General features: G+C 48.1%; 1 protein-coding gene and 1 long non-coding RNA gene across 2 annotated transcripts; one reads left to right on the top strand and one right to left on the bottom strand.

The window, feature by feature from the left end:
- Positions 1 to 511: 511 nt before the first annotated feature.
- Positions 512 to 23,794, bottom strand: ARHGEF33 (Rho guanine nucleotide exchange factor 33). The gene is made up of 15 exons (XM_033513233.1): positions 23,536 to 23,794; positions 20,149 to 20,198; positions 14,583 to 14,747; positions 12,853 to 12,974; positions 11,868 to 12,010; positions 10,798 to 10,857; positions 9,981 to 10,196; positions 9,246 to 9,375; positions 8,398 to 8,530; positions 7,569 to 7,652; positions 6,733 to 6,816; positions 5,848 to 5,996; positions 4,795 to 4,953; positions 2,367 to 3,120; positions 512 to 815 (listed from the first exon to the last, which is right to left on the bottom strand). Exons 1-15 carry the CDS (start codon positions 23,555 to 23,557, stop codon positions 678 to 680), a joined length of 2,409 nt encoding a protein of 802 aa, XP_033369124.1. The 5' UTR covers positions 23,558 to 23,794; the 3' UTR covers positions 512 to 677.
- Positions 809 to 3,496, top strand: LOC107201827. The gene is made up of 2 exons (XR_004496678.1): positions 809 to 1,459; positions 1,585 to 3,496. It is a non-coding gene; the product is annotated as an uncharacterized LOC107201827 (long non-coding RNA).
- Positions 23,795 to 24,790: the final 996 nt, after the last annotated feature.

Here is a 24,790-nt window from a genome sequence, read left to right as displayed (position 1 = left end):
TCCTACAGCAGGAAACAATTCAGGAAAACTGCATTCACATAAAAGGTGAAATGGGATTTTGGCGAGTGATGGAAGTCCAAAAGAAAGGATGTTGCTGATTAGGCAGTGCAATGCTCAGGTGCTTCAGCTGACGCTTCTTAGACCCTCTCAAACCACCTGGGTAATGCGAGCTGGCCTCCTGGAATACATCTTTGATGGTGTATTTTTTTTGGAAAGTAGAAGAAAGAAGGGAATTTTAGACTTCTGGCCAGGATGCCAGGACTGCAAAGGTAACCTTTCTGTTGTGGGTGAGCCCAAATAAGACCTGCCTTGAAGAAGCAGCAAAGATGCATGGCAAATCAAGCAGTTTTGGGGGATGAGGGGGAGGAGAAGATACTAGGGGTTGGCCAAAGCTTTCCAAATCTGAGGGAAGTTCAGTCAGGTAGGGATGAAAGCTAGCAAGTTCCTGTGCTTATTGGACCTGCTGGTTGAGCTCCACTGCATCCCAAAGCCTGGCCCTGCCCTGTGCTAGGAAGAGCAGGATGCATTTATAAGGCAGTTGTGAGAGTCTCCTCTCCCCCACCCTCCACCCTCTGTGTTAGTCAGGGGATCCTGGGGCCTTGCTGTCTGTCTCCACCCTCGGGGACCTGGGGAAGCACTGCTGTGCTTTGGCTGTGGCCTGCCTTTCTTGGGGCTGCTTATTTCTTTTTGAAGAGCTTGCGGAAGGAGCTCCGGAACCCCCCCTTGGGCTCGTGCCGCGGGTTGTGGTCGCTGAAGGATGTTTGCTCATTGTCATCCTTCTGGCAGAACCTGGTGTTGTCTTCTGCATGGAGCTCCTAAAAGGGAAAAGACAATTTAACCAGCATTTGCAACCTCACATTCTTGTTCCCTTCTCTACTTCTGCGCTAGGAGGGACCTGGTGGATCAGGAGGTGCTGACAAGGCTGGGAAACAACACTGGTACCTCTGCAGAGAGCTTGTTGCTGGCACTAAGGCTGAGGCAGTGACAGAGGAGTAGAAGGATAAGCATTGTTAGAGGGAACTGGAGCCTTTCTTGCTAAGCTTTTTGTTTAGGGGAAGCTCACTAGCTTCTTTTGCTAGTGAGGGAGCAAGCCAGCTTGGGCAGTTGGAAGAACTTCCCACCCTCTCCTCTTTCCCCTAGGGCAGGGAGGCATCAGGCTTTGGAGCTGTGGTAAAGTGTGAAAGTCTCTTCTGCTGGCTCTGCTGCTGCATGATTTTATATCTGTGGGGCAAAAGGTTCATTAGCGCACACACCTTGTGGTAAATGTGCTACTAAAAGATCTGTCCCTCTTTCAGGAGAGTGCCAAGCTCCTCTAAGCAAGACTCTGGACAAGACCCTTTTCTCCAATTCTGCCCACCACTGCCATGGTGATTTCCTTTGCACTGTGGGGGAGAACATGTCCTGCAGTTCTAGACAAGCTCCACATCTGCACCCTGCTGTGGGCCATAGTTCTGTGCAGGTGAGTGCCTAAGAGCTCATAGGCCTCTTTCTCTGGGGTGGCTGTGTCCCCACGGCTCATCTCCCCTGTTCAACCCTCTACCACCTCCTTCACTCACTAGGCTTTTTTTTCCTTCTCTTTGGAAGTTTCCTCGCTGCCTTGTCAGTCAGGCTGTTGGAACCTACCTCCCATCATCATCTGCATCTACAGCCTCCTATCTAAGCACCTCAGAGCACCCTTGGCTGTGACAGCCCAAAGCTGACTCCGAACAGCCACTGCAAACTACAGAAACATTGCTCCTGCAGGACCTGCAGGTGTCCCTGAAGGGTTACCATGCTGTTTGCCATGTCCCACCTGAGGGACACAGTTGCTGGACTCTGACTGCTCTCACACAGACTTTGGCATGGGTCTGGACAATCCAGGCAACAAATACAGGAGAAACAAAACCTATGGAACAGATCCCTTCTGGTGTAAATGGGCTGAGCTTGGCCAAGTCATGCTGGTTTACACCGGCATGACTTACCCAGCACTCCTCACAGCAGGTGGAAAGGCACCTGTTTAAACTGGGTGCCAACCACAGCACTAATTCTGAACAGCTTTGTGTAAACTTTGTGACCTGCTCAGAACATTCACCTGGGGAGGAAGCTCAGTGACAGGTGGAGACACACAAGAGGCTACCTTGTCTCAAGGGTGTTCTAGCTCAGCCAGCTGTGCACCTCAACCCCGTGCTTGTCCCTGGGGAAGATGTGTGTGAAAACGAGTGTCTTGTCCCTCCCTTGGGCATGTACATGCAGTTGAGGACTTGGAATGTGTTGAAAGCTGTTTTGATGTGTTCTACTCTAACTGTATCTCAGATCTTTCTCCTGCTGCTGCTGCTGCACCACCATGTGCCTTTTTTTTTTTCCTCCTCCTATTTAAGCCTCCTTACTTCCAAAAAGCTCGGTTTTTCACCCGCTCCTCTCTGTGGGGGGAAGTAGCTCCTTTGGGAGCTTCGAGATGAGGCTGAGATCATGTGAGGCTGAACATTCCTGTCCTGCTTCTGCTGCAGACGGCTCCCGCTGCTGCTCCGCGTGCTGTAGAGTCTGGTGCTCACGCCCTCCGCGCTCCGTGGCAGCTCCTTCAGGGACCTGCTCAGCTGCTTCCCTTTGCTGTGGAACATCTCACGCTTGTAGGTGCTGCTGCTCACAGGAGTGCAGCTCTTAGGCAGTGGCTGCAAGGCATGGTCTGTCCTCTCCGGTTCTGAGGTGAAGTTCACAGGCCTAAGGAAGCAAATATCCAAGCTGGACTCGGAAGAGGCCGGGGAGCAGTTCTCAAAAAGAGCGAGGTTTTGGAAGGTGTCGTCTTCGTAGGGGCCTGGCATGGTGAAAACCTCCCCAGGGTACTCAAACTCTTCATAGCTTGGTGCAAAGTTCCTGGAATCCTGCAGCAGTTCCACAGAGGTTCTGATGGCTCTCTCGGTGTTCCCCACCGCATCAGCCGGTGGCGCTTCATACTCCATTTCGGGGATGGATTGCAAGGGGGCTGTCAAGGCCTTAAGTTCCTGCTCTGTCAGCTGAGAGGAGGCAAGGATGTTCTCTGGCCTCTCGTGTTTTCTGCTTTCCATCTCCCAGTCAGGGGGCTTTACAGCCTGGATGTTCTCCATCACGGCTGGCTGGGGTTTCTTCATCTGCGGCATCAAATGCCTTAAAAATAAAAAACAAAACAAAACAAAAAAAACAGACGGAAGTGGAATACTAAAGGATGACAGAGACACATGACAAATCCCCTCCACCCCTTCACTTCCCCAGCCCTATTGTGTTGATTTTATGGCCAAAAGATTCTCTCCTGTCTTGGAGAACAATAACAGAGGTGTCTCTTACAGAAACTGTCTGGTTAGGAGGACCAAACTTGGAGAGACAGAGCTGCTTCTCCAGTAACTTTGGCTGACCTTTGTACTCTGCAGCATGAAATTAATAGAAACTGAGATGAGAAGCCAACTGCTCCATCTCTCTCTCCTGTTCATCTGCATTTTAGATTTTAACTTTCCTTCTCTCACTGTAATGTAGCTGTGCCTCACTTTCCTGTGGTCTGGTTGTCTTTTCAGGTGGACTGGGTTTCTCTCTTGGGTAAGGTGACTCTGTCCCCAAAATGTGTCAGGAGTACTTGGAGGGCTCCTGCCCTCCTTGTGTTCCAGCTGAGTCTTCAGTTCGGGATGCATGTGGAGGTGGTGCCAGCTGAGGCTACCAAGGTGGAGGGCTGGAGCAAGCTGTCTGTGGGAGGGAGATTGGCTTGGGCAGTCCGGGGAGGAGGAGGCTAAGGACTGACCTACAACACTGCTAACAGAGGGGGACTGGGAATGATGCAGCCAAACTCTTGTCAGTATCAAATGAGTTAAGAAAGCACGATAGCCACAAATTACTGGCAAGAATAAAGGCAAGTCTATCATGCTTCTCTGATCATCATCTCCTTTGGCACCTGTCAGGCTGGAAATGGCCGAAGGGGAACCACACGAGGAGTGGCTGAGGGCACTTGGTCTGTTCAGCCTGGAGGAGACTGAGGGCAGATCTCACTGCAGTTTGCAGCTTCCTCATGAGGGACAGCAGACGGGCAGGCACTGATCTTTTCTCCCTGGTGACCAGTGACAGGACCAGAGGGAATGGCCTGAAATTGTGTCAGGGGAGGTTTAGGTTGGATATCAGGAAAAGGTTTTTCACCCAGAGGGTGGTTGGGCACTGCACAGGCTCCCCAGGGCAGTGGTCACAGCACCAAGCCTGACAGAGTTGAAGAAGTGTTTGGACAACACTCTCAGACACTTGGTGTGACTCTTGAGGATGGTTCTGTGTGGGGCCAGGAGTTGGACTCCATGATTCTTGTAATTTCCAACTCGGAATATTTTGTGATTCTGTGAAGATTTCCAGGTGCTACCAGTAGCCCTGTCTTGACTTAGTCTTGTGTCTTTTTGAACCCACTTTTTACTTGTATCTTGTGATAGTGAATCACATAATTCCGTTATGTGCTGTATGGAAAAGCATTTCTTTCCCTGCTCTGAGATCTTGGTCCTGTTTCCCAGCTCTAGTAATGTTGACAGTGAATAATGCAGGGTGTTGCTGTGCACACCACAGTCAGGCCTAAACAAATTCATGTCCTCCCTGATGTACTGCCTTAGCAGGCAGCCCTGGGTAGAGCTCTGGAACGTTCCCTGCTTGTAAACCACACGGTGGGGGATAGCAGGATGGAGCCAGCCCTTCATCTCTCTACCAAATACAGGGAGTGCTTTTGGCAATGACAGCCTGTAGCTGCCTGGTGTCACTGGCATGGTGTGGGTGAGGAGAGTTTTCAGCCTACTCTAAAGCTGCCCATGAGGACAACAGGCTTACGGGGTGGTTGTGCCAGAGGAAGGTGCTGCTGGGAATGACTGTATGGCCTCTTCAGTATGGATCCCACTGTCCCGCATTGATGCTGCACTGGGTGTTGGAGAAACCTCCTGGCTTGTACACTGGGAGGTGAGACCTTTGTACAGCTTCACCAGGGATGACCTGAGGGAGGAGAAATCCATCGTCGGGCTAAGAAATAAGGCAGGGAATGAGCACGAGCGTGTAGAATCACAGAAAAAAGGACTGGGAGGGACCTTAATATTCCCATTCACCTCTGCCCACCCCAAGGAAGAGCCTGTTCCACCTAGTCTGCTCCAGCCAGCAGGGCATCCTGCTTTCTGTGGTGTTCTCAACACCTCTCCTGATAGCAGTCCCTCCCCAGCAATCTGCTCCAGCCCTTTACCACCCTCCATACTTGGAAGCTTCCCTTGAAATTTCATCTTGTCCTACTCCTCAAGTAAATCATCACAAGGAGCAAAGGCAACCAGATTCTGATTCTAGTAAAAAGCCTTGATTTCAAGGAATTGTTCTGAACTGCAACTTGAAAATCTACATTCGGGGTAATTTCTGTCATAGTTAATCTCAAACAGGTTATGGGAGGCTTTTGTTTCTCCCACCTCCTCCCCCAGTAAAATATCACCATTCTTTTGGAGTCTCAGCCCATAAGGGAAACAGTCCTCACCCTCACCACGGCCTGGAGCTGCCAGACCTAAATCCCTCTGTGTTTTCCCACTGGGGAGTGACTTTGCCACCAGCTTAACAAATCAAATCATCCCATGAAACATGTGGCTGCTATGTTTAGAAGGATTTAGAAGTGATTTTTCTTTCGCTGTCAGAGTTAGGCAGAAGGGCCCACCCTAAATCTGACCTCAGTTTGGATGGAGAGCAAATGCCAATAGTTGTTCTTCTCCAGCATTCAGGTGCAAAGGGCTTTGTTTTATTTCAACAGAGCAATGTGCCTGTTAATCTTGCCTGGACCTAAACTCCCTGTTTGCCAGGCTACCCCCACCCCTCCCTTCCCTGGTGACAGAGAGAATGAGCTGATGTTCTGCTTACTTCTTCAGCTTTTTCCTCTTCTGTATCAGCAAGTCTTCATTGCATTGGAAGAGGAGGCTGTAGTGTGAGATGAAAACCCGGAGGCGCTGCACACACACCAGCAGCAGGTAATAGTCGGGGTGCTCTTGCTCCGTGAACTTCAGGACATTCTGAGGCACAGAGGAGAGCAGGCTGTTTGGAGGCTGTCCTGAGCCTTTCTGGGGAGAAGGCACTATTGGAACCATGGATTAGGACTCTGGAGTGCTCAAGGCACTGCCCTGGGGGAGCTTTTCTAGGCACAGTGAGTTTCTGAGGGACTTGAATGGGGCCTGCCTCCCATAGTCCAGTGCAAATGCACAAGGGGCCACTGTAAATGTAATCATTGGATGTATGGGTGATGCACTGGTTGAGTTTAGCTTTGGGTGAATAAACCAATGTTCTGATTTTCTAGGGCTTGCTTTCTGTGTATTTGCCTTGTCTGAAATGTTTCAGTACAGTTCAGATAAGCCTTCTGTGAACCAGAACTCTTTATCAGCCATCCCTCTGTAGGACAGGTTGTTGGGCCCTAGAAGCCCTCTCAGATGTGTCCCATCTCTGGCCTCCTGTTTTCCCAGAGCAGCAGACAGCAGAGCCTTTGGCTTCCCAGGGGACAAAAGCTGTGTTTCTGTCAGGTCAGCTGGAGAAATTGGCAAATATAAACAAGCCTCATGTGAAAAAGACACAACTTAAGATATTGCTAGCTGGCTTTCCCTTTCAAAGTTTTGTTTTGTTTTGTTTTTTTCTTCAAAGAGCCCTCTGGGTTTTGTCAGGACCCTGTACCTGTAGAGGCCCAAACACCAGCTCTGAGTTAAGTGTCACCTAATGTGATAAGAGTTCAACAACACAGTTTCTATCCTGGGGCCCTACCTGCAGATGAATAAGGTATTCAGGGATTCGCTGGACTATGTGAAAGAACAGAATGTAGAGATCAGACTTGATTTCTTCTTCTACCTGCAACAGAGAAAGAGACTTAAGAGTCTTTTCCACCCATAAAACATGTCTGCTTCCAGATGGTTCTGTGGTTTAATGAATAGTTATGCTGTAAGGAGTTACAACAGTTCACAGAGGCACACCAGGCATTTAGGTTGGGGATTATCTACTAGGGACACTCAGCCTAATTAAGTAGGGAGGCAGGTTGAAAGTGCACTAGTTAAGTTTCCCAGAAGAAACCCCCAGAAGACACTGTTGTTCAGAATGAAGTTCTTAGTTTAGGCTCAAATTAATTGAACAAAATGATATGACTTCTAAATTAAAATACCTTGGAAGCAAGCAAATGTGATTCAGTTATTGCACTTTAGACTACTTTTTTTATTTAACTTTCCAAGTTTAAGCCAAGAATCCAGGACCAAATAGCTGAAGCTGAAAGTGAAGACTCCTTTCTCTATAAAGGTCTTGATCCCTCTGTTTGGATGAGTCCTCCATTTTTCAGGAGACAGTTCCTGGAAAAGGTCATGTGTGTAGACAAGCTTTTGGGAGGTTCAATCTGAGATAGTGTTTCATGGCACAGCAGAAAAGCAGCTTTGGTTTCTGACAGCAAGGAAAGTGTTAAAGCTGCCTTTTGTAGGTGCTGGTCAGCCACGGCAACCTCCAGGAAACAGAACAAGTGGATTGGCAGGAGAGTCCTGTCATGGGTAGGCATAACAGGAAGGGATCCAGGCTTGCATGTTGCCATCAGGTGTCTGGGAGGCAGGCAGGAAGCTTACCTCCTTCAGGATCACCACGTGGATCAGAGAGATGCATTCTGGCAGGTCCCTCAGGTAAGCAACGTAGTAGTCCAGAAAATTATTCTTACAAAAGAGAAAAGAACAAACAAACTTAACAGAGATTTTTGGTCACAGAGCCAGCCAAACTGTTGATTCCCCACCATCACTGTTGGAAGGTCATCAGTGCAGCAGAACTGCTGTTTTACTCCTCCAGGGCTTGGAACTTCTCAGGAAAGTCTGTTTAATAAGATGTGTTCAGCTGTTGAGCACAGTGTGTAAAGCTATACTGCAGGTGGGGAGGGGTAGAGAGGCTGGGCAGTAAGAAGCTCTTCTTATCTAAGACTCCTAAAATTTATAAAGTATCAGGTGAGTTTTTACACATCCTTGCTGCTCACTGGGGCAACAGAAGTGGGTGCAACAAATCATGTGGGCCTCTGCCTGCCCACCTGCTTGTCAGAACTCTGAGCAAGGTGTATTGGGGCAGGGGAGCATCATAAGCACTTTTCACTTTTCACACCCTCACTGGAAATACAGCCATTCAAGCTGTCTAGGCTCACATGTGGCTCCTGCAAGCAGGTCTGGGTCTCATGTAGTTTATGGAGCTGTGCTATGAGGCTGCTTGCCCACAGGTGGGTCTGGCATGTGGGATCCCTGAACAACAGAGGGGCTGCCATGCCCCAGGACTGTGCTCCAAGGGGGCTTGCTGAAAGGCCTTACCCTTCAGGCCACAGCTGCACAGCCCTTCTGCTGCAAAGTGTCTCTGCCCACCTGTGCCTCAACAAAACATCATGAATCATGGCAGAAGATTCTAGAGAGGTCTTTAACATACCTCATCATTTGTCAGCTTCAGGAAGATGTCTCCTAGGATTCCTTGTCGTGGCCAGCTCAGGACTCGTTCCTGGAGAGCGTGCAGTAAATCCACGTGCTGCTGCACCAGGAACCGCAAAGAGTTGGGGAAAAAGCTGATGGGAGACCAAATCAGACTGGTTACACAGAGCAAAACCTCATCTCTAATAAGTGAATCCTGCTGGAGTGGGCATTCCTGAGTGGTCAGCACAGCCTTGCACATGTATTATTGACTACATCTATTATTGCTATCATTGTGCAGGTGTTATTAACTCTTGTGGTTGGAATCCTGGCTGCATTGGAGGCTGTTTTGGCTGCTGTGCACATGCAAGTTCCCTCACCAGCTGGCTATTAATAAAGTGTTTGGAAAGCTCCTTAGGCTTTCCTTGCAATGCATTCAGTAGCTGATCAGAATTAGCAGGACTAAAAAGCCCCAGGCAATGCTGCTGTGGCTGATGATGCAGGACCATGGTCCTGAGCCATCCCCCTGAGAGCCTGGAGGAGAGATCCCCAGCTTTCTGTGTTGTCCCATTTGTCAGGCCTTTTCATGAGACAGCTCACTGATGCAGAGCTGGTCAAAATGTGCTACTGCCTTTCTGCCACTTCACATTGATTTCACCCAGAATCAGAATGAAGATGGTGGACAAGATGCAAAGGACAGGCAGGAACTTCTTAAATGACTGCAAAACTCTCCCAGTACCTCCAGTTTTCAACTACAAGTGTTCAAAGATCTCTGTGTGCATGTAAGAAAAGTGTGTGAGGGGATAATGCAGAAGTAATATTGACTGAAGAAAACTCCCCAAAACACGGAGCACATATTATTTCAAATACCTTCTCTCTTTGGTGCTTCTTTTCACATCTGGCCCTTGCAGTGTGGCCTTGATCTTCAGGATTAGGGAAAGGTTGATGACGTACTTCCTTTCTGACTCCAGCAGCTCCAAGGCGATGTTCTGCCTTTTGGCTTCCAGAAGATAATGGTTAAATTTAAAAATGAGAAAATACTGACCTCAAGGATAGCTGCATGTTAGACTGGTGAAGTGATCATGAAAGGAGAAACTTGTTTAAAAGTGGTATCTTTTTGTGTCTTCTTTCCCCAAAATGTAAAACTCCACCCTGATGCTACAGCATGCCCCAGACATGACCAGAGCCCCAGTTTGCTAAGAAAGCTCCAAAGCAGATGTGTTTCCCCCTATGAATACCAAATTTTTCTAAGAATAACAAAACAAGCATGCAAAGGCAAAACAATTCATATCAGGGTTTCCCATCCTGAAGAACCCCTGCAGAATGAGAAGTTGTGTTTTTCACCCACTTAATCAACTACACTGCTGCAATTCCACCAGTACTCTGAACCTGACAGGTCTTGGAAAGGAGAAGGGATGTCCTGAGTACAAAGTGGTTCTGTCAGTCACACAGCCCAACAAAGGCCAGAGGTCTTGGAGTGTGAGGCCCTGAGAGATTCCCCCCAGCAGCAGAAACTGGCTTTGTGTGTCTCCCTCCATGGATGCTGATCACCAGCCAGCTCACAACAGCTCTGAGCCTTTCTAGCCAGAGTTTTCTACTCCTTACCAGCCAAAGAGGGTTCACATATTATGTTGTCTGCTGAGCTGTATCTGCTTTGGCCCATGTCTTTCCCTCTCTCTGGCTGCTCTTTGGAAATGTATTCATCTCCCCAGTCCTTGGTGTCCTTGGGCTGCTTCCATACTGTTGATGGCAGATGCATTTTTGACTGCCCCTCTGTTGCCAGGGGAGGCTTGAGGCTGTCATCTGTGTCTATGGCTGCTCCTGCAACGAGAAACAGGTCTATGGACTCTGACATCTCAGCATCTCTCTGACAGGTTTTGCTGCAGCAGGCAGCTAGCCTGTGTTTCCATCCATTTGAAGCACTGGAAGGTGAATTTGGAGCATTCTTTGTGCTTCACAAGGGCTGTAGCCTTATAGAGTTAATTTACAAAGGAAGTGAAGTTGGTGAGCTCTTCAGCAGAACAAGGTTTGCACTCTTCCAGCGTTTATTTTCAAGCCAAATAAGATCCAAAATTAGACAAATGTTAGAGAAGAAAAACACCATCTCTTCCCAAGTGGGAAAAGTGGTGCTCTCACTACATCAGGAAGCTTCAATTCTTCCTTTCTGCAAAAACACTTAGAGTCCATGAAAGCAACAGCAGAAAGGTTTTCTCTGCCAAATCCTTGGCACTGACCATCAGAGACACTTCAGGGACATAGGTTTGTCCTCATATCTCAACTGCATAGGAAAATGGAGGTACCTGGCAGAGTGAAAGACATCCCTGTGAAATGCCTTCCCTGAAAGCATTTCTTCAGTACAGTAAGGCAAGCATTCTAATTGAATCACTGTCCTGCTGTCCTCTGATGTTTGATATTTTCTTACCTGGGCCTGCTATGACCTTCACACCTCCTTCTCCCATGGGCATGATCCTGGTGTCAGACACTGTTGAAGAACAAAGAGAACTTCAGCAACAGAGGGCAACTGTAGAGCTTGCTTCTTCCTGCCAGGCCCTGTCAGTAGGGTTAAATCCTCTAGTCTTTCACAGTTTTGCTATGAAAACACCCTTTTGGACTCTCCAGTAGGGAGGATCTTTACTGCTGTGCTCTTGTCACAGTCTGCGTTTCAGTGGCACTTGCAGGCAGATGATGTGAGGTCCCTGCTGTGCTCAGTGCTGTGTGACTGCAGAGGAATGTGAGCAGTCTTGGCTTCTCCTGGCATGTAGGTGCATGTTGGATAGAAGATACCCCACACAGAGCAAAGAGGATGGAGACCTGACACAGAGACAGGGCTGCCATTCTGAGTGGAAAGGAGCGTATTGAAGAGCAGAGGGACGAGACTGGACAGAAAGGAGCAATGGGAGAAGTGGATGAGAAAGGTGGCTGTGCAAGAGGGATGTGAGGGAGAGGGCTAACACACCACCTCAGGGTGTAGGGCAGAGGAGGGCCACGACTGTGAGCAAAACAGATAAAAAACAGCACATTTGGTTTTCAGATGGTTTTCATCTAATCTCTGCCTCTGTTGACATTTTAACTGAATATGTTTTTATTATCTTCCTATCTGAACAGCAAGAGAGTGATAGCCCAGTTTAGACCCCCAAACTTAATTATAGAATGAAAGGTTCTGGTCCATCACCTTTTCTCTGATTCCAACTTCCAAGTGTCTGACAGTGTTTTCCCCATCAAGGTGTGATCCTCCTTCCTGTGCCCTCCTCCCTCACACAAAAACAAACCCAGGATTTTTATCAACAGTCTCTATTTGGTTCTGTATCTCTGCTACTGACACTACAGGAATGAAGATCCAGCTTGCATCCCTCTCCTTGGAGAGGGCTCCTTGGCTGTTGAGACAGCATTCCCAAAGCAAATACTTCCTGAACCGTGGTTACCCCAGTGATCTTTTTCTGATTTTTTATTTTCCCTGAGGCAGGCACTGTATTTGCCTGTTCTCTTTCCTACCTTTTTCATAAGTCACGTTGTGTAAAAGACTCGTAAAATCTTCATTGATCAGCACAGGTTCTGGAAGGTTGATGGATCGAAATGGGCTGCCCTGGAGAGGTGTTGGCACTGTCTGTGACCCGTGGTCATCCTTCTGTGCTCTTCTGCAAACACAAAGAACGAGGTGGTTGGAAAGTCTGAATGCTACAGGTGAAGCTCCTACATTACTTTTGTGGCCAACACTGTCAGAAATAGGACAACTCTACCAGACACCAGGAAAGGAGCTGGCTCTGATGGAATTGGCAGTTCATGAACAATGTTCTGGAAATAACTTCCACTGGCGATAGGAGAAGGTTATTTCAGATCTATTCTTTTGCAGAGCATATTTAATCTAATTAAATAGCTTAATTAGCTGAGGGGCTAGCCTAGATTTGCAGTGTTTGCATCAAGGCAGCTGTATAGACTCATGAGCAAAACTCTGTTTTCAGAAGGAGGCTAATTAGGACCAAGCTGGACAACCATCTGCTTCATCACAGCATCAGTGTGGCCCAGCAGTGTGCAAACATTCTCTGACTCTGCTAAGAGGAGAGAAAGCTGGTGGCAGGAAAGCAGAGCATGACTGCACCATCAGGAGCCCATTGAGTCCTGCAAGCTTGGAAGGGGAAATTGCAGTGCTGGTGTCTGAATGATGGAGGCTTCTGACTTTCAACAGCCCCAGCATGTCTTTAGTGGGTCTCTGTTTTGCCAGGCCCTGGTTCCCCAGGGAGCTGCTGCAGGCTGTTTCGCTGTTGGAATCCCAGTGAGGTGTTAGCATTTTTCTTCTGTCTTTGCTCTGTGGGGTGTGTGTCTAAAAGCCTGGGGTGAACTGAAGCATTTCCGATCATAAACAGGGTTGATACACATGTCCAGCCAGGAAAGAAATTAAGAAATGATGCTATACAGAAAGGAACAAAATGGACACCACTGCTAATTAGCATTTTCAGCACCCTGGGCTTTGGGCCCTTACTTAGCTTTCATTTTCCGTGATTCCCGCCGCTTCTCTTGCTGCAGCTGCTCAATTTTCTGTTGCATTTCCTCCTGCTTGGCACTGATTTCTTCAATCATTGACTTGGCATCGCTGAGCTCCTCCTGAGAAAGAGGCAAAAGCACAGCATTCCCAGGGTGCCCACCAGCCTTAGGTGGCACAGCTCTGAATGCTGGCTGGTGTGCACAAAAGGCGCTTCAGGGTGCTGTGGGGAGGGAGTGGCTCTGTGATTTGAGGCTCTTCCTTTGCAAGTCCAGGATGTGTCACACATGCCATGAACAACGTGACACAATGTGGTGATCCTTAATTCTACAGACAGCTTGCCCATGCCAGTGTGGTGCCACATGATTGAGGCACTGGTGGGAGATGAGACTCAGGGCTTCACCCACCACCAGTCAAAAGCACTGGGGCTCCTGCCCTTAATGGCATTTGGAAGTGGACCTTAGGGAGCACGTTTCCCTCTGCAGTTTTCCAGCATGTGTATTCACATGTTGCACTTGGTTCAGATCCCAGTGTGAGCACTCATGTGTATAAACTTTTTCCAGTCAGGCCATGGATCTGCCCTTTTAGCCTGGTTTCCTAAGGAAATGAGGCCCTCCATATCCTCCCTGTCCATCCTCCCTCAAGCCATTTCAGCCAAGGCTTTATCAGATGTAGATCTCTGATGCATGAAGTTCCTGCAGGTTTCATGAACATGAGCAGCAGGATTGAGGAGAAATACTCAACAGTGTCATGCAAACCAAAGGATTTTCCCCAGGCAAGGAGGCTTCACTGGGAGCCCAGTGTTCGAATGGCCACCATGGGCATGAGGCAGGTGGACAGCAGTCTTTGCCCCTTCTGTTGCTTGCCTAATTATTTGTATCTGCATTTTGAATCCCCTTTTCCCCTATGACAATGTCCTAGATAACCCTGTGTCTGGTTGCTCTGAGATCTTTCCCATACGCCCTTGTCCTTTTTGTTGTCTCCCTTGCTTGTCTGGCACCAAGAGCTCCTTTTGCTTGGTGCCATCTGTCTCCCTGTCACAGGGTTAGTAATGGGCTTTTTCAGTAAGCAGCCCTCTTTAACTTTACAAGGTATTATTGACTCAGCAAAACCCCAGGGGGAAAATTTGCGATAAGAACAATAAAAGAGTTCCTCTGCCTGCCTCGTCATCCAGTTTCTGCATGGACACGCTGGCTGGTCTAAAGTCCACATCAAGCCTTCTTGCTAGGCTGTCTCTCCAGCCTTTTGTCTTTATCCTCTTGGGCCAGATCAAACCAGGCAGCACTTCCTCCCAGCAGTGTGGAAATGTGACTTCAAAAGGCTTTACAGTTTTGTGTTAATTTGCTGCTCCCCAGTGGCTTTGGTTCTCGCAGGAAATGCAGGAGGCCTGACCCAGGGAGAGGTGTGGGACAGTGGCCCAGCAGTAGCCTATGAACAAGCCATAAACCCATGGCATGTGTAGCCCAGAGCAAGGGCTGCTTGTGCCCAGGTAACCCTCAGCACTGCCTCATGGCCAGTCAAGCAGGCTAAATAGGCCAGAGTATGGGTTACTTTTGAGTTGGAGCAGTCAGGGGAGACCCAAAAGGAAGTACCCCAGGTGTACCCAAAACAATTGCCAGCTCCTTTTCTTTGCAAACAGGAAGTGTTGATGGAAGCAGGGGAATGTTTGCCTCTGCCTCACAAGCTCTCACGTGGAATGTATGCAGTTTCCCCACAGGTCACACTCCTACCTTGAATGTGTTGAGGGAATTCTTCATCTCAGCCACCTTCTCTTCCATGGCACAGCGGCAGCTCTTGACCTTCTCTTCCAGGGCATACTCTCCATGCTGGATCCGTGACAGCTCCTGCATTGCTTCTGTGAAACCCGCCTTCAGCTCAGAGGCTAATGCCTGCAACTACAGCAACCACAAACACGGTGGGTTCAGTCCCTCCTCCCAAGCTCAGGTGTTTGTGTTCCCGAGGGTCACAAAGGCTGGGTGTAACCCATCCTGTAAGGTGCTGTCCTCTTTCTCCTCCTCCTTTCATGGCTGGGAAACATGGGGAGAGGTTTGGCCCCTGCTGCAGCCTCAGTACAGAGTAGGTGTTTGTCTTGGGCAGTCAATGTGCCCCTTTCTTAGACTTTTTTAAAAACTTTTTTGAGTTTTTCCAGGCTCCCTGGCAGTTTGCAGCCTGTCAGCCTGTAGTAGGAGAGGACAGCCTGAAATGTGCCAAGAAAGTTTGCAATAACAGCAGCCAGATTATTAATCTCTGATATTAAAGCAGCTGAGCAATCAAGAACATGTCTGGTTTTCAGCAAGTTCTCCTCCCACACGTGCTCGTGGGCCTGGTACTCTCCCCACACAGATCTAACCCCTCGCTCTCCAAGGGCTGTGGAGAAGTTCTGTCCTTTGCCACGGGCCCTTTCCATGGAAGGAGGCAGCTCTAACTTGTGCTGGGGAGGGAACAGGAGGTTTTCCCCTGGCATACAGTGACGCTGTGCCCACTCTCTCTATTTTCTGTCCCTAGAGGCCCTGGTGCTGCTGGAAGAGCTCACCACCTAAGCTGGAGGCAGCCAGTGATAGCTGGGTGAAGCAGGAGATGGACTGGGGCAAGCCAGGCTGGCACAGCATGCAGACAAGGCAGGTGTGGAGGTGGGCAGTGAGGGGGGATCAGCGCTGGCAGAGGGCTAAGCAGGGAATACCCTCTTGGGAGCAGCTGGGGCTGGTGACTCTGGACTCTGCCCCCACTGCTGTGAGCGAGGCGCTCGTCCTGCCTGCACAAAGCCCACAGCGAGGTCGCGGCCCAAGGCGCTTCGGCACAGAGGTTTTTACCTTTACAACAGAAATTCGGCCTAACATCTGGTTATAAACTGAGTCCAAAACAGGAGCACTGGTGGTAAGCGGAGAGCCACCCCGGGAACTCAGGCGCTTGAGTCCTGCAAATGGAGCAGAGATGGCTTCCGATACCTCGGGGCAATGGCATGCACCAGCCTCCTCTGGTCAAGACTGGCAGTGTCTTTACAGAGGATGTCTGCCTGCCATCCCCACTCCTACCCCAGCGCTCACCCCGCAGCCCCCACTCTGATCTGGCTGGACACACATTTCCAGAGTGCCTGGGTAGGAGGAGTGGGACTGACAGGAACCACAGGCACTGGGACAGTGCAGAGGGGAGCAGGAGGCTGAGGACATATTCCTTCATCAGGATGACAACTCTGAGTCCCCAAGCCAGCTGGAGTTCCAGACTCCTTGGCTCAGCCCTTTCCCCCAACCCTCCTGGCAGTGTCACCTTGTGACCTGTGAATGTAGCCTGAAGGGTTAGAGGGGTGCTTAGGGCAGACAGTGACCACACTGCTTCTGATATCTCAGCCCAGATGGTCATGGCATCATCAGACATCCTAACATATGTGCCTGGAGAAGGGGGAGGGAGGGCTATAAAGTACTGTGACTGTAAATGTTAATATTCCCATCCCTGCTCAACACACTTCCTCCCTGAGCTGACAAGACCAAGGCACAGACTGTCTGCCAGCCTGCATCAGGGCTGGGCATCACACACTGCCCTCCAGGTGAAAAGGGTTGATTTGCCAGATATGTCCCTTCCAACTGGAATATGCTATTCCATTCTAACCTATGCTTATCCCTTTTAGAGATCTGCTTCAGGATGGAGATATCACAGCCCCAAGTCTTGCTAGCAGTGGAGCAGTCCTGGAGCTGGCCCTGGAGATAACATAGTCTGGGGAGAATAAGCCAAAAATGAAAAGTTTCTGCCCACAAGCTTGGCCATCTCCTCCTCAGATACTTCCAGAAAGGGGATAAACTACACAGATCCTTTGAATGGTATAGGGATGGGAATCATTGCTGATCTTGTGGTTTCAGAGTAAGAAACTGCAAGGCAGCAAAAAATGGACCACTGCAGAGACTTTGGTGTCCCTGTGCACTGAAACACTCTGTGAAAGCAGAGGTCAGCCAACAAAAGGAAAGATTTGGATTAGAGGCTGGACAAAATATCCTCTGCATCTAAGAGCAGACAGTGACCTGTTGTTTTGGGATTTGCTGTTGGCCAATCTCTGCTTTTGTGGTGACAGTGCTAGCTTAGTTTCTTTGTGTGTCCATCTCAGTGCTCCAGAGCCCAGCCTGAGTCTCTCCTTCCCCATATATCCTTCCTCAGCCCCATGCAGCTTGCAGTGGCTGTTTCAGACACTGAAATGCATCCTTGTGTTGCTGCTTGAGGGATGAATGCAGCCAGAAACACCAACCAGCCACAGAGCTTGTATGATGGAACAAGAAGTGCTGAAACCCTGAGCAGGTCAGGATAGCATAGAGAGGAAATACATTCTTGTTGCATTGGATGCAGGGTTGACTCAAAATCAAGTGAAGTGGCACAGGAACAGCATGTTATCTTTAAACTCTTGCCAAGCATGGTGTAGCTATGGATTTTAGTTTGAGCTCATTTCTAAAAGCAAGCTGTAGAAAATCATCCTTTAAATCCCATAAGCTGTTAAAACAGGTGGAAGCCACTGAAGTATCAAGCCCTGCCCATGTCTTGGCCAAGTGACAGGGCTCTGTCTCCACAGGAATGGCCTATGCCTACAGGACCAGAGAGGTACTTCATAGGTTTGTGACCCTCTGCAAAGTCAAGTCAACTCTGTGTTTCTAAAGTTTCTAAGTGCAACATATACCAATAAAAGGCAGATTTTGTAATACAGCAAGAGTTAAACTGTAATGTGTTGCCCCAGCTCACTTATTCATGGGAGTAAATGTAATTACTGTAATTAATGTAATTTAACACTTGCAGAATTTAGGAAACAATAACTTAAATTGAACTAATGCCTAGAGGATAAATGAATCTGCACAGTCACAGGGAGTCCTTCAAACCTGTCCAAGAACTGCTCAAAAAAAGCATTTAGGCACCTAAATAATTTATTACCAGGTACAGATTTCAGCACCCATCTGCCTTTGGAGTGTGGCCCTCAAATCTGACAAAGCAAAGCAGTGAGGCATCCAGTGCCATGTGTCCGTAGTAGGTTATGTCTTTCTTGGGCCCCATGACTCCTATTTCACCTGCTGCCCTGATGTTTTTCAGCTCTGTGTGGAAAAACCATGCTGTTCACAAAGGCTGCACAGGGCTGATGTTGCTTCCTGGACCCGAGGCAGCAAAACTCCAGTCTCCTCCCTCTCTTGGTGGGTGCCAGCAATTTGAGACATTTGTAAAAGATAACGACTGTCCTTGCAGCTTAAAGCTTTGTTTGGGCTTTGAGGCAGCCCAGGGAAGATGATTGTGGATGGCAGATGAGGATGGTTTATGGAAGGAAGGAGTGGGATGGAAAGAGGGCAGCAGAGCCTTGGTGAGCTGGGTCACTGTCCTGGCTGCCACTAAAAGCATGAGAAGGAGACCTTGCTTCTCTGAGCAGCTGTGTTCCCACAGGTTTCCCCCAGCACTGGCCAGGCTTTCCAGGGCTCTGTCTCCAAAGGGATGGCCATTTTCACCTTCAGACCTTCGCAGCTGCCTAAGTCCTTACACTAGAACAGGACCTGCTGTCTGGGACCTTGAGCTGAAGCCTGTCAAAACCAGTAGAAAACAGGCTCATGATAAAGAAATACTGCACAAAACAATTCTGCCATTATTAATATATCCTTGATAAGAGCAAAACCTTCTGTGGCCATGAAGGAGTAGTGTCTGTGGTGCTTCCCCCAACTTATCTACTGTCCATCACTTTGCACCTCTTTTGGGGCTGGTCTGAAGAAGTAAATAGATATTGTGTCTCTCAAAAGAGGGACACTGCTTGAAATCCAAGCACAAAGTCCAGCGTTTGACACAGACCCTGGATCTGATTTTTCTGAGTTGCATGCTGCATGTTTTTACCAGGAAACAACTAATTTTTAGAACAGCTACTAACTCCTGTGCTTAAGGGCAGCACTCCTACAGCCAAGCATTAGGAAGGCTTGCAGTGCCTCACAGCAGGAAAGCAGCAGAGCTGCAGTGATTTACAGTGGTAAAGAAGCTGGTCCTAGGAGTATACAAGACATATATATTCCTAGGCAAGGATATACATTCCTAGGTAGGAATACAGTCAGAGCAGCAGAGTACAGAAGAGAACAATGAAGGTATTAAAGGGGCTGCAGGTACACATCAGCCCTTGTTCCACATTGGTGCAGTCCCTTTTGGTAACTGCATTGTCCACAGGGCCTTTGCTGAAGCAGAAGGGAAGAGCCAGCTGGTGATTGACATTTAAGGATTCATTAAGGTACCCATGTGTCAGCTGTAAAGCAACATGTGTGCATGGTGTTTCCAGCACACAGTCCCACGTGCATGTTGGATCCACTGGGCTGGGCCCTTGGAGCTGTCTGGATGGGGAAAGAGGATGTGATGACAGAAGTGCTGGGTAGTTCATGGAAAGCAGTGCCTTCTGCACTTGCCATGGTGCACTTGCAAGCAATTACAGGCATTAGTGTTGCAATGGTGACAAGGGAGGTCTCAAATAATCTGGATTTCCACTTCAGGAGTATGTTTCCTCTCTCAGATAATGGTTCCATACTGAACCAGACCAGGGATTGAAGTGCTTAGAACTCTGTCACATTTCCTGCAGACTGGAAATGCGTAGGAAACATCACTGTGGAAAGGCTGAAACTGCATCTTACAGGATGGATACTCCCTGGGCTGTAGTAATAGACAGCCTTACAGCATCTGTGGTGTCCAATAGCAGCAAAAATGTTAGCCCAAAGACAGGGCACAGAGCTCAGGAGGAACTGATCACCAGGGTTTCCAAGCTTCTGGCTGGGAAGCCAGACAAAGACATGCAGAAAGACTCAACACTCTGGCTGCTCTGGATTATCAGGCAAGAGCCCCCCATGGTTTGAGGAGCTGTGAGCGTGCCTGGACAACCCAAAACCCCACAGAAGACTTGGGCCCCTACTGCATAAGACACCGCTGGCCCATGTCAGTCAACAGATCCTTGCTCCTGGGACAGTTCATCAGGTTTGCTGAAAGCTCATCAAAGCTCAGTCAGGAAATCTCCCCCCAGCCCAGTGAATTGACATTCTCTAATTGGTGCTAATGATGTCAGTTGCTTAATTAGCTGTGCTCACAAATCACCTTTCTAAATACAACTGGTTGTGAGCAGAGAAATTTTACTGAAAGGTCTTTTAAGATGAGGCCCAAGATATGTGATATTTATTCATGCAGTGTGCACATTTTGGTTGCCATGTTCCTTGTAAATGCCTACATTTTTCCTTCAACTTAATTTAGATTTCTAACTACTGCTTATATATTAGTAACTCTTTAAACTCTTGGAGTTATTTAGGGCATTTTGCTCATCTTTACCTGGGAAATCTGTGTTGCAGGGGTACTCACAGGCACACTTTCAGTCCCTCCTGTGGGAATAAAGAACTTCAGTCAATTAAAATGACTTATAATGGCTGCTATAAATAACTGGAACAGAGGGTTTGAGGTCCCTCTTGAGGAACTAAACCCGCCACAGGAACAAATCAGTTTTAAAGGACTCAAGTCTCGCTTTAGGAGGTCTGAACACCATATAGTTTGTAAAATATACTGCAATTATAAAATAGAAATGACTCACCTAAATTCAGATGTTAAATTCACCTTATTTGCTGTCCTGTCTGGCCAGAGTTGATCCATGCAAGGAAGTGAGAAAGCTTCTATGTTCAATTAGGACTAAATTACTCCCTGTGAAGTTTATTTCTGTGTACCAGTCTTAGGTAAAAAAGTTTCTTTTTGTCCTAAAGCATTAGTGATCTGTTTCTCTACTGTAACAGTCAATTTTATCCTCTACTATATCTGTGCATATTTCTATTACCTCTACAAAAGGCAAAATACCTTATCTGTATATTTTAAGTTATATTTTGTCACAGTGCAGCCCAAGCAGTAATCTTGTCCTTTCTAACCTCCCAAAATCACACTTTTTCATTGGTTTTGTCATTCCTGGGGGTTTGTGGTAGGGTGATCCCACTTGATCTTGGACAACTTAACATTGCTGAAACAGACTTAGCTGATGGACAAGATTATATCTATTTTGCAGAAGTATTTTGGACACTGCAGAGACATTATCTCTAGGCATTTATCCTAGAATAATGGAATCATTTGAGTTGGAAGGGACCTTTTTAAGGTCATGTAGTTCAACTGCCTTGTGCAGATACCTTCACTTGTCCAACAGAAATCACAGAAATCACCACTGGTTGTGCTGCCGTTGCACTTTGAGGCAGTTGCAGTCCAATGGCCCTTGTGTTATTCCCACCATCAGGCTCCCTGGCTGGATCTCACTCCCAGAAAACACCATGCTACTCTGTTCCTCATCTGGATTGCCTCCCCTTGGGAATGCCACTTCACAAGATGGGTTTTCTCTTGCCTCCAAGGATCAGCCTCACTCATCTGTGCTGTTAAGTCACAGACACAACCAGTAACCCCGTGCCCAACTCCAGGGGAAGCCAAGCTCCTTCTTTCTGTGCTGGCTGCAGATGCTTGGTGCTTTTCCAACCTGGGCCTTTAAGAGCACAGAAATCCAGCCCTGCAGAGGCTGGAAATGCATGCAGGGAGGACTCTGCACAGTCAGCCAGTGGAAAGCTGAAGCCTGGAAGTCAGAGCTATACAAGGCATAGCCACATTCTGATATCTTTACCCCTGAGGGGGAATGTGGGTTACCAGCAAGGACATCTATGAAATGGCCCTGTTCTGGTCTCTAGGATTTGTCCTGATTCAAAGGAACTTGAGCAAATTCCCCAATGGCTTTCAGAAGGAAGAGGCAGAGAGGCTGTGTGCTCCTCTCTGCTCACATGCCACTTCCTGCCTGCACTAGTGGCTCTCTCAGCTGTGGGGTTGAGTAGCTGGGTCAGACACTGACCCCCTGGGGAATATCCTCCCATGCTTCCTAGGGAAAACAAGAAGCAGCAGGCTGACTGGGAGAAATAAATAGATAAACTGCCAGCTGTTTGGAGTCAGAACTCATCACCCTGCACCAAGTCTCACATTTCAACTTTTAAATTACAGGTGGTTTTCAGCTTTGGCCTTTCTGGTTCTTTTTTTCCAGGTGTTTGTTTTGTTTTGGTTTGGTTTTTTGGTTTTTTTTTTTTGGTTGGTTGGTTTTTTTTCCAATGTCTGCAACCACATGAATTAGGAATCAACCTTTGAGCTGAAGCTTTCTCATGATGCCTGGAGCTGAGGCTGTGTGTACAGTGATCTCCTGAAGCATGGAAACTGGGGCCCATGCCAGTTCTGTTGGGCTCTTGCTGTGGCATAGTAAGGACTGACCCAAAGCGAGCAAGAGCTCCTGAATTAATAGTACAACACAAACTAGGTGCTGGGAGGACAAGGGGATGCTGTTTTTACAACATGGGTGGGTGTATTGAATGCTGAGCTCTGTGAAGGACTGGAGGAGTCAGGTAGAAGCATAGCACAGCAAGGAAGAGCCTCCTCAAATTTTCTTTGGGCATCTTTCAATCTGATACATAACACAGAGAGCCTGACCCATGTCCTGCAGAAATCTGTAGGGATCTTTCATGTGGATTTGATTGTGGATCAGTCTGTAATGTCCTTGGATATACTAAAAGAACTGCTCCTGAGCAAGACCAGAAGTGGGGAGGGGATCACTGCTGCTGTGACTTTACCTCCTGCCTTTGCCATGAGCCCTCTCTGAATGTGCCCAGTAAAAACCCAGATCATTTCTATAATGTCACTGCAAAGAGCTGGAGCAGGGGAGGCCCCTCACAGTCTCACTGTGGGAAACAAGAGACTTTGTGGTTATCTCCCAATTTCTGTGGTGAACATCTGCAGCCCATGAGGGCATACCAATTAATTGGAAAAAATTCCTGAGTTAATTTCCTTTTCAGCCTGCTGTAGTATAAGAGTCTAGGTACACAGACCTAATTTCATCAAATTAGAATAATCATAATAATAGAAAAATTAACTTTTCTGTTAATTATGCCATGAATACTGGCACCACCAAGCACCTTTCAAAGGGAAAGAGGTGGCCCAGTCTCTCTCCTGAGCTGACATCTGTGGACACTCCTAGAGCTGCTCCCCCTGCTCGTAGTTCCAAGAGCTCCTCACCATATGGACACAGTGCCTCTGAGGTGGCAAGGCAAAGCACAATGGGTTCGAGGTGGAAAGCAAGCACTACATTCCTCTGAAAGAAGTCAGTAACCACTAAAACCCTGGATTTGAGCTTTGCAGACTTTTTAGAATGCAGCCAACCTTAGCAAGGACTGACTGCATGCAAGCAATGCGGCCTGGATACATCTTGGTGCTTGCAAGACTGGGATTGGTGCAGATATCTGGGTTGTGGCACTGATACAAACAAGAGCCCCTTGCTAAAAAGCACATGGGCGAGGGAAGCAGATCATCATCACAGCACCCTCATGTAAAATACAGCTTTGGACAGTCAGAAGTCTTTCTACATCCTAAAGCAGAAGTGAGGCACGAGGCAAGAAAAGGAATGACTTCCCACACTGGACATTACATATGCCATAGGACTATTTTCCAGAGAGGAGAGGGAGGTGATTCTAAAATAGGAGACAAAAACATCAATCCCCAGGTATTTCTAAGAAACTGAAAGTACTGAACATTTGCCCACAGCTGCCATGGCTGAGAGATGCTCTCAGGGGCCTGGCTGGTGGCCAGCAGACAGGTCCTGTGAGAGCACATTTCTCTCTTGCTGTCTTTCATACTAGCAAGAAGTGAAATAAGAGGATGCTTTACCTTCGTGTTTGTTTGTGTCCATGGCTGCTATGGGGTGTGCGTCCTCGCAGGGACTCCTGTCCTCACTCTGGAGGGCTCTGGCTGGTCACTGGGAACATCCCATGGCTTAGAGCTGCCCACATGTGAGCCCTGGGGTGGGTCAGCTGATCTGAACCCTGAGTGCAGAAAGATGCAGAAAGGGTTTAATTGAGCAGAGCTGCTCAAAGTTCAGACAACAGAGAAAGGAGGGATTGGAGAGAGAATGAAGCATCCTAAAGATCTGTTTGGGTTCACAGTACCTCCACAGAGTGGATGCTGATACAAATGCTTCCCTCCCAGCCCCAGGCCATTTGTGCTTCCATGGACAGGTGACTAAAAGGTTCTGTGTAATCCTACTAACAGTTTTCTCAGCAAGATACTTCCTGTATGAACTGAATCAAAATATTCTGTAGTTTGAACAGCACATGAACATCTTGCACGGATGTTCTGCATCAAAGAGCCAGCTTTTTGCTGTGCAACCAGTCACCAAAAACATGCTTCAGACCTGTGTTTGAGCCACAGAAATACTGCCTTCAGAATGCTGCTGCACAATTCTGCCAGCACTTTAGGAGGCATTTGTACTGCTGTGTCTGCTTTCTCTGCCATTGCCTCCCTGACTGGAACTGCTGCAAGGCACCTCGATGGCAGAGGTGTGGCCTCTGTGGGAGCCAGGGACAACAGGGCATGGTACTGTGCCCAAGCCAGTCCTGTGGTAAAGCTCCTCATCACTCACCTGGTATTGGGATTAGGACCCTGATGCCCGATTAATGACATGGGCAGAGACACAGAAAGATGGATTGTAGCAGCTCACACTCCTCTTATCAACATGGGCCCTCCCCACATCCACACTTCCCCTGCACAGGGTTTGAGCCAAGTCTGCTTTTTTGTCCAGCCTTACTAGGAAACCAGATGTGATTTAGGACTCTACAATAACCTCCTACCTCCCTCCTGCTGGACACAGCTATGCAGAAGGCTGATGTGAGTCATCCTTGGCTTTGCTAATGGGATGGAGTGGCCAGCATAATTACAGCACAGAGCTCTGCTGGCATAGCTCTGCCAAGGTGGTTCAGAGAAGTCTGGGGTGATGTGTTCAGGGAAGCAGGCACAGAGCATTAAACAGATGGGAGAACTGCAAAATATGCAAGAGTCCTGTGTGGCTACTGGAAATCAGAGCAGAAGCAGGTGCTTCTGGTGCAGTCAGCAGTATAGCTTTGGGCCCCACACATTAAACCTGAGA

This window comes from Parus major, chromosome 3 (genome assembly GCF_001522545.3).
Source record: "Parus major isolate Abel chromosome 3, Parus_major1.1, whole genome shotgun sequence".
Classification (NCBI taxonomy): domain Eukaryota; kingdom Metazoa; phylum Chordata; class Aves; order Passeriformes; family Paridae; genus Parus; species Parus major.
Note: the sequence above shows the minus strand (reverse complement) of the source record. Positions and strands in the feature narration are given on the sequence as shown.